At 38.6% G+C, this 14,386-nt stretch overlaps 2 protein-coding genes and 2 non-coding genes across 11 annotated transcripts in view; 3 read left to right on the forward strand and 1 right to left on the reverse strand.

The window, feature by feature from the left end:
* LOC110830707 (tyrosine-protein phosphatase non-receptor type 13) overlaps positions 1 to 6,449 on the forward strand; it is a 162,667-nt gene extending 156,218 nt beyond the window's left edge. For 6 of the 8 annotated variants that reach the window (XM_087344038.1, XM_087344041.1, XM_087344043.1 and 3 more), the window contains one exon: positions 593 to 6,449. The gene's annotated coding sequence lies outside the window, so the exon portion shown is untranslated. The remainder of the gene's footprint in view (positions 1 to 592) is intronic. The other 2 variants (XR_015533901.1, XR_015533902.1) reach the window with 2 other exon arrangements.
* A 680-nt stretch (positions 6,450 to 7,129) lies between these two features.
* Positions 7,130 to 14,386, forward strand: part of LOC110830649 (uncharacterized) — a 138,381-nt gene continuing 131,124 nt past the window's right edge. The window contains exon 1 of the mRNA XM_087344053.1: positions 7,130 to 8,244. Coding sequence (XP_087200179.1) covers positions 8,235 to 8,244 — 10 coding nt within the window. The 5' untranslated portion in view covers positions 7,130 to 8,234. The remainder of the gene's footprint in view (positions 8,245 to 14,386) is intronic.
* Positions 13,269 to 13,341, reverse strand: TRNAA-AGC (transfer RNA alanine (anticodon AGC)). The gene has a single exon. It is a non-coding gene; the product is annotated as a tRNA-Ala (tRNA).
* TRNAA-AGC (transfer RNA alanine (anticodon AGC)) lies at positions 13,501 to 13,573 on the forward strand. Its single transcript has one exon. It is a non-coding gene; the product is annotated as a tRNA-Ala (tRNA).

Genomic DNA, 14,386 nt, shown 5'->3' on the forward strand with positions numbered 1-14,386 from the left:
AAAATTTAATCACTGAAAGCTTTATACTGTGAAATGAAGAGCAAAATTCTGGCCTGTTATTGAATTTATTGGCATCTTATTTGATGAGATTGCTAGTGACGGATAGGGAGAAGATGGCTTCCTCTGTTTTCTTTCCCTCTTGGTTTGACAGTAGCTAGAATCTTATCAACTTCAGCAGAATGGATTAGAATGGTTAAATACTTCCCACACATATTTGTTGAGAGGAGTCAGTTACATGTGCAGTGTTAAGTTTCTCTGTGCCCTCACATGTTCCAGAGATTGTGTAAGTCTTTGCATAAACACGTCTGTGAAATTTGACAGAAGGAACTGTCGTAAATTTTACACTAATATAAAATTGAACTTTTGAGTGGTAAGTGTTGATTTTCATTTATTTCTACTGTTATATATATATTGTGTCAGTGACATGATTCATAATTATGTGAAAATTGTTGTTAATAAGTGTATGCAACTTGAGTGTTAAGTATGCCTAAAATGGCACAAAGTTTAAATTGCAACAAATTGGATCTTGTTTATATATGTCCTTGTGACTGGTGGCATGCAAGTTCTTGACATACTAACTATTTTCTTCCAGATTAATGTGGAGAGCTTGCTGGAGCGCCTGCATCAAAATTAAAAATATTAACAACCGTAACAAGTATGAGACCTGTTGGCATAAATACAGATAAAACTGTGTCCAATGTTATTTACCTGCATGAAGAAACTAATCACTGCTGTTGCAAAGATGACGTGAGTGAAGATAATATAAATTGGCATTGTAACCACAGATGACTAACAACCAAGTCTTTAAGTGGCTCTGAAATTTCAAATACCGTTTGGGTCACAGACTGGCTTATCGTCATTCCATCGATGAAAGAAAGAAATTGGTAAAGTTAATATTTGTGCAGGATCTGATGAGCAGGGTCAGGATGACTGGGATTTTGTCTACCAGAAGCTGTGTTTCCTGATGAAAATTAAAAACATGTTGCTCAAGCTGAAGTAATTAAATCATTCAGGACGTAGTTGTTTTCTGCGGTGAACAAATTATACATATTCAGTTTCACCTGTGTTGGATGGGTGATTCACGCAACATTGTCAATAGAAATTATGTGATCACAGGATTACTAAACAGTTGTACGTCGCATCCGCATTTATGTGTTACAAATAAATACCTTCAGCACTTGTTGGATTAAGCACAGACCTTTACATTTATTACTTATGTTGTAAAAGTGTCCAGGCGTCTAGTGTATAATTTGTAAATTTTAATAGAGATTCTTGAAAAGACTGTCAGTGATTTTGTAAACACAGTGCAGTATGCAGGCGCCTCGACTGTGAAGAAACTCTGAGAACATGGAGTACGGAAAACAGTAATTTATTGAGGATTCCATGTTTGGGTTTTGTACACGTGGCTCAGATGGAACTGGTGATGTCTTCCATGAAAGAGAGAAAGTCATTTCTGTCAAGACTTTGTCACAAAATAATAATGTAGTTCAAGTCTTGTTTCCTAAAGAAATTGTGCCTGCGGATATAACATTAGAATCTACCATATCATTGCGTTCAGATAAATTACATTTTAACCGTCTGATACATACGACTGAAGAAAATACACACATCAGGCAAAGTGACCTAGACCCATTGACAGGCAATGAGAAAAGGACTTCGTAACATGACTAAAAGTGGTGCTACTGGTGTCTCAGAAGGGAATGAATGTAGGAATGATTTTACAGCTGCAGCTGAAACACTGCTGGAGGACAGCAGCGGCTGTTTCTACGCTACCTCGGGGTTGTCACTGGCAGTGTTAAGAGAAACGAGTCATGGACTGTTACAGGCTGTGTACAAACAGTTAAGCGGGAGGTTATGTACAAAAATAACAAGTACATGGCTCATACAGGAAGTGATTGAGTATCAAAAAGTTTTGGTTTATTTTTTTTTAATATGCTTATTGATGATGAAGAATATGATCTCAGTTATTACAGTAATAATATGGAAAGCTCTGTTAATTTTAAATGTGATTTAATTAAATCTGAAGTTACCAACTTAACAGAAAAGACTAACAAAGAGTTAAGTGTCTAGAATTAAACAAGGAAGAATGTACAGGACTTTCTGTTCACAGCAAGGCATCGCCCAGCTGTATGTTGTAGAATCTCGTATAAAATCTGGTGTAGTGTGAGATAATTTACACGTAACAGTGAGTACTGCAGCCAGCATGTGTGTAAAAATAGTTATGTGGTACCGTTGCATCTTCCCCTAATGAAAGCTGTCAGTCATCGCTGCTTGGAGAACACACGTTTTCACTGATTGTAAATTATTGTAGCAACACAAAAAACAGAAGAACTGACGAATGTTGTTAGTTCTGCCAATAAGAATATTGAAGATTCTATTCAGAAAATTGTGATGATATAATTGGTACAAATAATGAAGAATCTTTCATAACAGTAAACAGAGTGATACGTTGCCTTCTTCTGGAAGTATAAATACTATTAATAATAAATTATTTAATAATTCCTATCTGTCCAGATTATACTCAAGATAGAGATAAACCACTGAAAAAGATGGAGATAATGAAGACTGGATGTTTTGGGGATGTAAGTGGAGAACAAAACAGGTTTGTAGTTGCCTAGTTTTGCCACGTATTAATCATCAAAATATGCTAAACTTCTAATTGCATTTTCTCTGCCAAGAATTTTCTTGAGGTATTTCCTATACATTGTTGTCTCTTTAATTCATTGATCTGAATTGGTTCAAGTACAGTAATTGATTAAAAAGTTTTTCAGTTTACGTTTGCATGGACATTATTGTGTGCTATATAAATTGGTCTCATAATAAAAATTCGTTATGAACCAGTCACTAACAGCACAAACATCATTTTAAAATCAGGCATTTTGTGCACCGCGTAAGCCGAGAACCATGTCGAACTGATGGGTTGCAGTGCAGCACCCATTCGGTGTTTTATGTTGTCCTACTTATTTCTTGAATTATACATGACTTGGGGACCAGAATGTCCCAGTTGCAATAAATTTTAAGTTTTCAAGTGCATGTCAGATTCACATTTGTGCGTTTGTGGGAAAACCAAAAAATACATCTTAAATTTATGTTTGATTTTCTTCACGCATGTGGTTGCCCCCAGAACAGTAATCTCATTTTAACTGGTCCCCATTAGACACAAAGTGTAAGTGTCGTGTATGATGTATACATGTTATAAGAGTCATAATAATTTGAGACAAAATATGGAATTAATTTTATTTCACACTTTTTCATAAGAATTCTATATGGCATCTGTATAGGTAGTGTACATGACAATTAAACTCACATTGTCAGCGAGTTTTTCCTAAACTCATTGCATGTTTTGCATAGTAAGTGTTCCATCCCAATACTGACTGAGCTTTCATTGAAATTTTCGTGAGTTGCTTTTAGCAAGTGATTGATGGCAGCGGACCTCAGCAGCTTAGTTCCTTTTTCACATCTATTTTACTGTTGCTGTCAGTCAATGTTTATGATTCAAGTGGCTGCATCTTATCTCTTCAATGTCACTGAAGTAGTTCAAAGTTCCCACACTCACATATAAAGACCTGAATCATTAATTTAAGAAGTTAGTGTATTTTTCATATAGTGTCTGTAAAATCAAAATTAAATAATGTTATGGCTAGGTCAGTCATTGGCCTGAGTTGTCTGATCATGTTTCTTTACAGCACACGTTACTCTACACCTGATAATACTGACAGTGCCGTTGACCTGCATGAAACAGAAATTATTCCAGAAGAGGAACACGATTAAGTACTGATAATGGACCTAAAAGAAATCTTCTCAGGGCAGATTAGGCCAACACTGCAAAGCCGCAAGATAATCGCATTAAATTAAAAGATGAATTTCTTGTCTACCCCTTTCACATTTCATCACATAGGAATAGAGGATTTTAACGTCTGTACTGTGCAGCAGCTGGCCAGACTTACTCTCCGGGGTTAACAGTGTAGCGACATGTTAGCGCAGTGCTCGGCCAATGGAACTGCGCATAACCGGTGGTGCACAGTCAATAAAGGGTAATGTTGTGCATATGTTTCCTTGTTTCAGACCCTAATAAATATGATAGTAAAGATAATAATGATAAAATTGTACATTTTATAAGAATAGAATGGTTATTTACTTACGAAGGGAGAACAGTATCGCAGTAACAGGCGTCTGAAGAATACGAAGCTACGTAGGAAAAGATGCTGAGTTCTCTTGGATTGCAAAATAATGTCAACCAAAGAAATATTATCCCAAAAAGTATTATTGTCGAGTTATTTTGTTATGTGCGCTAGGACATAAGCCAGTAAAATAGTAAAAATGTAAGACAATATATTTTAAGCAAAACTTTATATGATCATAGTAGCCTCTCTTTTATTTTTAGTGTATTTTTTATAATTCTGTTAATTTTAGTCTTGTCATTACTTATGCCTACCATTTAATCTCTGCATATTGAAAAAGATAGCCATCATGTAAAATTTTGTATTCATGCATATTTTCATTAAAAATAAGATTATTATAGTTAATGCTATTTTCTCACAGCTTAAGCTTCGGACAACATTAGTAGTTTCTGTTTTGTTGATGTTTCATTTGATATTCAGATCCAGTATGAGGTTTACATAATTTTCAATACTGTCCATATGAATGCTTTGTTGTATCATTGGAATTTGCTTCGTTATGCTACCGGTGCAGGTCTTAGGTCTTTTCGGGTTTTTGACAGTGAGAGCTAAATAAAGAGTCTTACCTGGTTCAAGCAGGCATGGCCAACTGTTCTGCATGCAGATACTAATAGCAAAAAATACAGAGTATGTTATTTTAATGATCATATAATGTGTTGGTACATATATTAAAAAATTCTCTGTGCGTATCCAAGTGTATTTGTATGGAGTTGGCACACACATGAAAAGTGTACTTATGGTTGCTGGTGAAGGGGTTGAAATCTGAAGTGTATACTAATCATGAGGAATGAGTTTCCAAAACATTAATTATTTGGAAACCAAATTTACCTCATACGTAGATGTCACAGTTTACATTGTTTCTTCATGGTGAGCTGTAACAGAATGTTTAGCGTTTAAGATACTGTGTGGCCCTCGATACTCAAAGTACCTTGCTTCATTCTTTAAGTCCCTGATGTCGATCGCGTGTTGCATAATGTCCATCAGGAATGCACTTGAACAGATTAAATTTGAATGTGATTCACAAGATTCTGGATAGCTATAAAAGTGTGTGAATATATTTTCCAATACAAAGCTATTTTTAGTTTCCCTTCCGACACATTTATATAAAAAAATTAAGTACACAAATGTGGCCTTATCTTCACCAAATTGTGTATGAGTTAGTAATTTATATATTCTTCCATTCTGTCAGTATATATCACAGTCCCATTGCAGTTTCCACGTCATGGCACTTGACGTTTTCATGAAGGAATTCAGTAATTTTTTCGGAGTACCATACATTGCCGGGCGTCCAAGCGTTTCTCAAGACAACATCATTCTGCCAGGTGATATGTAAATGCCTGTGGCTGTATGAAGAAGCCAGTGAAGCTATTTTTCTTGTGCCCCCTTCCTCCTTATTGATTACGCTGAAGCCTATTCTGACGTCAAAGCCACCTTTCGAGTCGTCTCTTTGTGTCCTCTCTATCCCTTTGTTTTGTAAAGATGTGCAAGTTTTTGGAGTCTATTATTGTTCATTCAGTTGAAGTAGGTTAACCATTTCTCTCTAATTGTCTGTACGCTCAGCTACTGATGTTTAATTAATAATTATCACTTTTTTTTTTAACGCAAGTCTTACAACTCTGAAACTGGTAATACTCTCTGCAGAGAAATAATGACTCATGAGTTGTATCAGTACAATAATTCATCTGGCCAATCAAATCTTTAGACTTTATTTTGCCTGTGATAACAATATTTAATGTCGATGCTCAGTTTATTGGTTTTTATAGGCATCTGGATCGGTGTCCTTGGGCTGCGAAACGGAACGATGACTGAGAGTTATCGTGCACTTAACACTATACATATCGCTGATGGGGTCACAGTGCCCACCGTTTCAGATTATTGGTTGACCATGCCTGATGTATTTTAGTTCATAACATAAAAAGTTAATAAATAAATTTTGTTAACAAACAGGAAATTATGCATTGAACTGTAATTCTAAATCTTTGTATTTATTTTCATCAAAATATTGATGGAAATGTTCAAAAGAATGATACTTTGAGACAAAGCTATGGAGAGTATTGTGAATTTGTATTTTCGATTATTTCTAATTTGTTGCTAAATGATGTGTCAAGAGGATAACTAAACAGATTGTATTGGTAATGCTTTGTATCAGTATTAGTTAAATATTGTACCATTGTATTGATATTAATTATTTATTGTCTGTGTCTATTATATTAATTTAATTTTTTTTAATCAAAGATTAAATTATTAGTAAAATAAAAACTTTGAGTTTGATTATTTGTATTAAACATTTTTATTCATAAGTTATGACTTATTGTAATGATTGCTGCACCAGCTGTACTCAATTGCCCTCTGTCAGTCTAGCATAATGCAATGAATTGACGTATCTCTTCCTCTTACAGCTGTTCTGTTCATGCTAAACTCAGCTGATGAACACATTTGTATAACGTTAGTTTTTGACATTATTATGTTCATGAACCTGTTCTTGTTTATTAGGTTAGGCTAATGGGCGATTTGTATTGAGCTGCGTGTTCTTCGTCAAAGGCTGAGGGAATGGATCGAGAAACCCATTGATAACTATCTTTCTTAATCAGAGCAGGTGTTGGTAATGGAATGGCGAATTTAAGGAAATGGCTTTTGTGGTGCAACATTAAAACACCTTCGGCAGTTCCCACGATTAGGACGTGACTTTCTTGCTTGAATATTTTAAACAATCACCGAGTTTATTTTCGCTAACAAATAGGAAAGAAAGTTTTGTTTTTCGGGCTCAAGCGTTGGTATTCCCACAAACTTAGTCTGAGTGGTAGCTACTAGAAGCGCTGCTAGTAAGTAGCGTACTCGTCAGAAACGTGTTTTGATTGATGTGAAGTTTTCGGGATAACATAGGCGAAGGTAATCAAATACTTCTTATACGATTAAGTTGAAAAGTCAGTGGAGTGGTTTAATCATATGTGATAACTGTCGTGACGTGTTGCGCTATGGCAGTGAGTGTTGTAATAAAATCACACGTCAAGAAACTGTCTAACAGTCATTCGACGCCAATCGCTGTTAACATTGTTTCATTGTGTGTGTCCCTCTGATGCCACAGCTGTATAACTGATAGGTCTCATCCACCTCACCTACCGAGGTTTTACGCAGGATAACCAATCGAAAATGTCGGGCAGAGAGGAACGGTTTTATAACAGCGACATATCTTTTGATCTGCCAAGTGAGTATCGGCTACTCTGTCTACTAGGGAGTTGGATTCTTAAAGACTATGCAACGTAAAGTTTTATGCGTGTTCAGTGACATTAAGAGAGAGTAACATTAGACTTGTGGCCATTCGGAAGTTTCCCAGTATTTTTATGCCTCGGCAAACAGTGACATGATAGGCGTATTCTTATATGGCATAATTGCACTATAAAAATAGTCTGCTGATAAATATTCGGATGCCATGTTTGACAGACTGCGCGTGCCTCGCATCGCCATCTCAATATGTTTCGTATAGTTTAAAAAGTGGAGAATTGAATGTTTCGTGAACGCACGCACTAGTAGAAAGAAAATAGCCCGCCATTTAGAGTGGGGTTATACGACTGATTGCGATCATCCCGGCTGAAGTGGTGTGTTTCTAGAAATAACCTGCACCCAAATATCGTGAAATTGTCTTTGAGATGTAATTACGGGACAGTCTGTAGACCTATCGACAGTAAAGTAAATGTGTTTCATGTTCCGAGTTATGGAAAGTGTTGTAATTAATCGTATCCAGCACCCATGAGAAAGTAAGGTTAAGTTTATAACAGCTGTTTTTATCATATCACGCGACGAACTTTCGTAAATATTACTATGTGATTAAGAAGAGTCAAAGTTACTTGTATCACTAAAAGTGACTAAAGAATTGCCAGTGTCGTAGGATTATAAATCGTGTGGCGAATTCTGTAAAGTTACAGTCAAGTGAGAAAACTGCATCATACAGACTGGTCAAAGTAACAAGAATTCTATGTGCAGTGGGGCTTCGGCCTATGAAGGATACGTGGAATGTAAATCATTTCTGTTGAGTTCTACTATGCCATCAAGAAATAGATGATACCAGGTGAGTGTAATATTTTATATGTACGTATGTGTATTTGTTGTTGTCACACGAGATGGCATAATGAAGCCACAAATAATTAGCTCGTAATATTAAACATATTCACGTCTGGTGTTTCGTACAGCGCGGATGCGTCTCATTTATTCGAAATGGTGCCTTGCCTAGTTCTAAACATGGACAGATGGACTCCTGTAGTTTTAGAAGGACAACGTATTTCTCTCGTGTTTGAACATGTAACTCTGTTACAGTTCTCCAAACTCGAATCTGGTGTCAAGTTAGTTTGGTGTTTTACTTTGCTTGCAGGGCTTATGTGCACAAACAGAACTAGTTCCGTGACATGTGCGACGGTTGAGATGTCATATGAATGTCTACAGAAGAGTTCAAATATTTTGTCTGTCCGCCACAGTTTTAAGAGACTTGTTGAAGTCTAAAAAAAGTGCAGCATATTGTTCAGAAAATGGGGGGGGGGGGGGGTTCCTCTCACCAGTCTATTTCAAGAAAAGTAAGACAATTATTTATTCTATAACAACTGAAGGCTTCAGCAGTCCGTTCGTATAATTTATAATTGCAATCGGAGCACGGAATGACATGTTTTATATGGTAAAAATGTATATTTAAGCAAGCGTACGTATTCCATGCATATTTCAGCGGGTTACTAGGACTATTTATTGTGTTGAATGTGGTAATCCATTACTTGTCTTTATGTAGTAGGTTTATGTATGTATTTATGTGTGTTTTATATAGAATGTCTGTTCATTTATATGCTTCTATGTAATTGGATGTATGAATGTTCAGTTTAGTTCTAAATCGAGAAGAAATAAACCGATATGCGCCAAACTTGGCGTGCTTATTCTTTGAGACCAGAAAGGCAACACAAGTCGTAAACGAAGCACGATAAAGAAAAAGGCGTCTAGAGCAAAGTTGTTTGTTTCGGCGGGGAAAAGCTTCCTGAATTCTAGCCCCCGGTGAACGTGGTTTCTGTAGCTCCGCAACTAAGTTCGAAAGAAATTGGAAGTCCGACGCCAAGCATCGCTAAATGGTCATTTGTCGACGTTTCTCTTTCGCTGACTAGTCTGACATCGTTCAAACTAGTCCAAACTAGCACAACGTAAGTTATTCCAAACGAAAGCAAGCAAAGCCAACCTCAGTTAATGTAACTAAACAAAACCAAATCCAAAGGAAAGTAGCCACAGCAAACACAACTTAAGCAGACCCAACCTAACCTGACCTGACGTCACCTGAGCTGAACTAAACCGTCTGAATTGACCCAACTCAAAAGAGCCTGTCCTCCCCTAACGCAACGTTACTCACGCCGTACGGCTCGACGCTGGTTACCCGACGCCCTTTTTCTGAGGTAAAGACGGAGTTAAATGTTACTCCAAAACATAAGAACAAAAGACCCGGTTGGTCTAGAAATAAATGCGGAGATGAATGCGTGTGTGCTCGTGTGTCGTCCCCAGACCACAGGACAAAGATGGCCGACAAATCCTTTGAAAAAGTTAAACAACAGATTTCGAATAATTCGGAACTACCGTAAGAAATCAAAATTTTTGTTCATGAGGAAATTAAGAGCAGACCAAATTCGGGGAATCCTTGCTGCCATTAAGTTAAGAATCATTCCCTCGTCCAGGACGGAGTCAGAACCAAATGAAGTCCTTCAGGGTTGGGACCCGTCGCGGTCTGTTGTGAACAAGTTCATACTAAACCAGTTCTGATACAAATTTTGACACTAGTTTCTGCTTTTCGTGATTAACTTCATTTTCTTTATCGGAGACAGATATTTGATCGAAACAAAATCGGGTACTTTTCCAGACGCGTAATCTTTAATTTTACACATCTTCCTACGCCATTTTCTCCTCAGCATCCCTCTAATCTAGTCTGATGTCCAGCAACCTCTGGTGATGGGACAGCGTCGTTGATTAATCCACAGAACAACCGTGGTTTTTGAAAGACTGTGCCGTCACCTTTTTGGCCCTGGCGTGTCGAGTATCGGCTTATGATATGATGACGTCATGCTGCACCATATATGAGCAAGCCCGTCAGACACCCGATATATTACAGTAATAAGTGAAGATCGTGTTCCGTCACATCGACACGGATGAGGTATTTCCCGCTGAGGCTGTTCGCGTGCCTTATCTCGCTCGGCGTGAACCGAATGTGAGAGACCATGACATTCGCGTCGATCACCATGTCTCGGTGTTCCTCCGCATGAGAACTGATTTCTGATTACGTAGTGTCAAGATGTCGCAACCAGGGAGTTGCGTCGCACATCATCGAAGAGCAAATATTTCTTTTCGGCCACTGTTCTTACTCGGGTAAACAAAATCGTAATTTTTTACTGAGCCGAAAATTTGTCACCATATTCTTAGCTCATTATATCTTAACCACATCTTCACACCCCATTTCCTTTTTAATTTTTTTATTCTCATATTCTCCGCATAGGAGTTGGATCATCTCTTAACGATTTCCCCATCAAAATGTTACAATCATTTCCCATTTCATCTTTAAAGATTTAATTCTAAAAGAAATGGTAACATCATCACTGAAACATGAGCATCGACTAAAGGAGTTCGATTATATCGATCTGATAACAAAACTCGGTCCTGTATATTTTGCTGGTTAACTTTATTAACAATAGAATTTATGACTATATACATTGGTGTGAATGTATTGTTGGTGTTTTATTTGTAGTGTTCTGTCTGAGGACAGGTCCATATGAACAGGATCCTTCCATCCTTTTCTCGGACTGGGACCTGTTCATATACGTTCTTGGCAGATGATCCAGAAGTGGTTTGCCATTGCCTTCTTCTGTGTGTGAATGGAGTAATTGTTGGGATGCCACGGAGGAAAACTCCGTGTTGCCTAGACCACGGCCTTGCCCAACACAAGTTATAAATTCGGGCACCGCCGGGAATCGAACCCGAGACCCCCAGGATTACAAGGCCAGCGTTCTAACCGCTAGACCACCGTGGCTATTGTTGCGTATCTATAAATAATGAATTTGTAAGATTAAATTAATGTCAGCAACAATGATTGGCGTATTATGGGATAAAAGAGGTAACCTGCGCGTAAAAATAAACGGAACCTTAAGAGAATTGCAATAAAGGTTTGATGTAGCGTTGCTCAGAAGTGTGTCAGTTTAAAAATAAAACAAATAAATACCGGCAATGCGAATGGAGTTTTTGGAGATTGTAAGGAAAGACAAAATCCCACGCTGTGTAATCGCAGATAAAAGGGTTTTTTTATAGGAGCAGTTAATATGGTTCAGGTACGTACGAACAATGCAAGGAACAGTCGACCGGAGTTCATGCAAGCACAAAGGAGGACGTCGGACTGTTGGAGGGGAGGAAAAAACGAGGAAGCTCTGACAGGGGCGGGGGAGGGGGGTGACGTAAAGAAACGGACGTGTGCATATTAATTTAAGGGATAGGCTAGGTTAGGGAGTGAACGGCAGAAACATCCAGTGACCTCGGTGGGATCTGACTCCTCGGTTGTGTAGCTCCGTTTCAGAGGTCCTTGCTGCCACCATCTTCAGGGCGTATGAGACCACACGGCGCTACAGCCCAGGAGTCAGCCGTCTTCCATCCAGTAGCAAACTTGTTCTTTTTCTTTTACTTCTCGAAAAAAGCTGCGATTTCGTCCGTTGTTGCTCAGTGAACCCTGTATTCCAAAATGAAGGCTGAATTCCGCCGAAGTGCGTGATGGCCGTGGGAGTTGAAGCGAACCCAACGAAGTTTCGAAGTGAGGTCTTTATTTTAACGAACCTACGTGACCGGAAGCTAACTTTTTCTTTTTTGTTCTTTACCGTGGATCTGTAAGTTAAAAGTGAGCGTTGTCAAGAACGCCTGCAATACGTTTTCCGCTCTGTCTTGTGGGATATCCCGTGAACATGTCCATGGTTCTTGTTCCATTCATTTCCAGTTTCCTTGACCCAGCTCCTGCATCGCCCAGACAATGAACTGTGTCGCTCGAAACTGTCCCGCGGCGGTGAGACTTGAACGCGCGCTGTGCGTATCACACTGCGGTGATTCTGGACTTCTCCATTATCCGAAATATGCTTTATACAGACGGCCCCCCACCACAAGTCGTCTCGCGTACAAATACATGACGGCGGCTGAATTTTGGACGCTTGTGCACGTGTACTGACCCCCCTGCCACGTACTTCATGAGGCACAGACTCCTGATTGAAGTGTTTCGTGGTTTTTCCCAGTCCTTCCAGGCAAGTTCCGGTATGTTCCTGATATTAGGCCACGAAAGCTTCCTTCCACATCCTTTCCAATTCATTATCATCATCTCTTTCGACGCTATATAGTCTGAGATAGTGAAAAAATCGTCGTTAAATAAATTATAAATAAATACTTCCAACGGACTTGGAAGTATTGTATTTGTGTATAAGTCAATACATCTCAGCTTTTGATCTACGTGTTTCTACGTTCATTTAAGACTTATCACCAATTAGTTAACTTGTTATAGTCAGTGTGTTTGTGTGTATAATGCATATAGAGAATAAACGTTTTACGTTAAAATACATATTACGACTTTATATTTTATATTGAATGTTCTGTCATTTTTAGATGAATCAGCTATCTCTGATCACGTGGGTTTATTTGCTGCAAACGGGAATGATGAATTGCTTTTGTGATGTTTTTGCATTCGCCCATTTTTGGATGTGGTCAAGACTGGTAACGCCATTATGTTCTGCTACTCTTTATTAGCTCTATGAACGAGAATATTATCTAATAATGTTTAAAAATTAATTTCATTAAAGTTCGTGTTGTAACGCGTTCTTTGCACGACGTGCATAGCGAGAACGCGTTATGGGCTGTTCCTGTCCGACGGTCCGCCAGTCGATTCAACTCGAGAGCCATTGGACGGATCTGGATTAAATTTGGCGTGGGTGTTGCCTGTATTCCCTTCACTTAGAACGTCAGGAATTTATTGTTCTCTCAAATTTCCGAGTTGCCGTTGTACAGAAAATTTGACGCCACACTTATTCCCTGATTTAAAAGGAAAAAGAAAACAGAATCTGGAGGCGCCGGGTATCGATCCCGGTACCTCTCGCATGCTAAGCGAGCGCTCTACCATCTGAGCTACGCCCCCTGGTTCTTGTTCTACGTTGATCTTGATATGTTGTTATGACATGTTATCATTTTTTGCTGCAATGGGTCCAGTCGATCAGAGAAAGTTGTGCAACTTTTAAACCGGTACAGGCGGTTTCCAGCAAGGTGTGGTCCAGAAACAAATATTTCTAGTGTACCAGGGGGCGTAGCTCAGATGGTAGAGCGCTCGCTTAGCATGCGAGAGGTACCGGGATCGATACCCGGCGCCTCCATATTTTTGCCGTCTATTTACGTCGTAACATTAATTTGTTCTCTGTGAGAACTGCGGTTGTCATGACGATGAGGAAGATCTTACTCTGGGTTTTGGCGTCGTGTAGACTCGTCAGTCACCGACGTGTCTACACGGCGGCAAACCCCAAACATCCTCTCACCGCCGTGACAGCCTCAGATATCGTCGTCTTGCTGTTAAGAAACTAAATGCGTAGTTACTGAAGGCAGTCACGTGTTTATATCTGGACCAAATCATGTACAAAATAGTCTTCGTCAGCTGAGTTTCTTGCTTCACGTGACCCCAGACAAAACGCACAGTTGATACATCAACATGCAACAGATAAAGTTCTGACATCAAACATCTGTCAACATTTCGTCAATTAAGATCCTCAGATGTATCAATTAATGAACACGGTGTGATGTAAATAAGATTTTCGCTTTTAATATTGTATTAATATTTATCTGTCGAGTATTTGAACCCTTTCTGTATATACGTTCATGACGTACAGTTTAATTTTGTTGTTAGAAATGTATCACCTCCTGAAGATGGTCTTGTTATAGACTAAAGCATATGGTGAAAAAGAAAGAAAAAACGGAGAAACAGGTTGTGTAGGTTAGGTTAGATTTGTTGTTTCAATTGGCGCCCAACAGAATGCACGAAACTAAGGGATCAGTAGGCCAAAGCAGGGCGAATCAGTATTTCCTTTCAAAAAATTTTAGAACATGTTGCGTGACCATTAAGAAGTAAAATACACTAAAACGCATTGGTCCAAAAATGCCCTTACGTCCTAACACATTTTCCGATTCCCAGTTGG

Source organism: Zootermopsis nevadensis, unplaced genomic scaffold (genome assembly GCF_977971745.1).
Source record: "Zootermopsis nevadensis isolate Lab colony 2312 unplaced genomic scaffold, Znev_1.0 Znev_ptg000007l, whole genome shotgun sequence".
Taxonomy (NCBI): Eukaryota; Metazoa; Arthropoda; class Insecta; order Blattodea; family Termopsidae; genus Zootermopsis; species Zootermopsis nevadensis.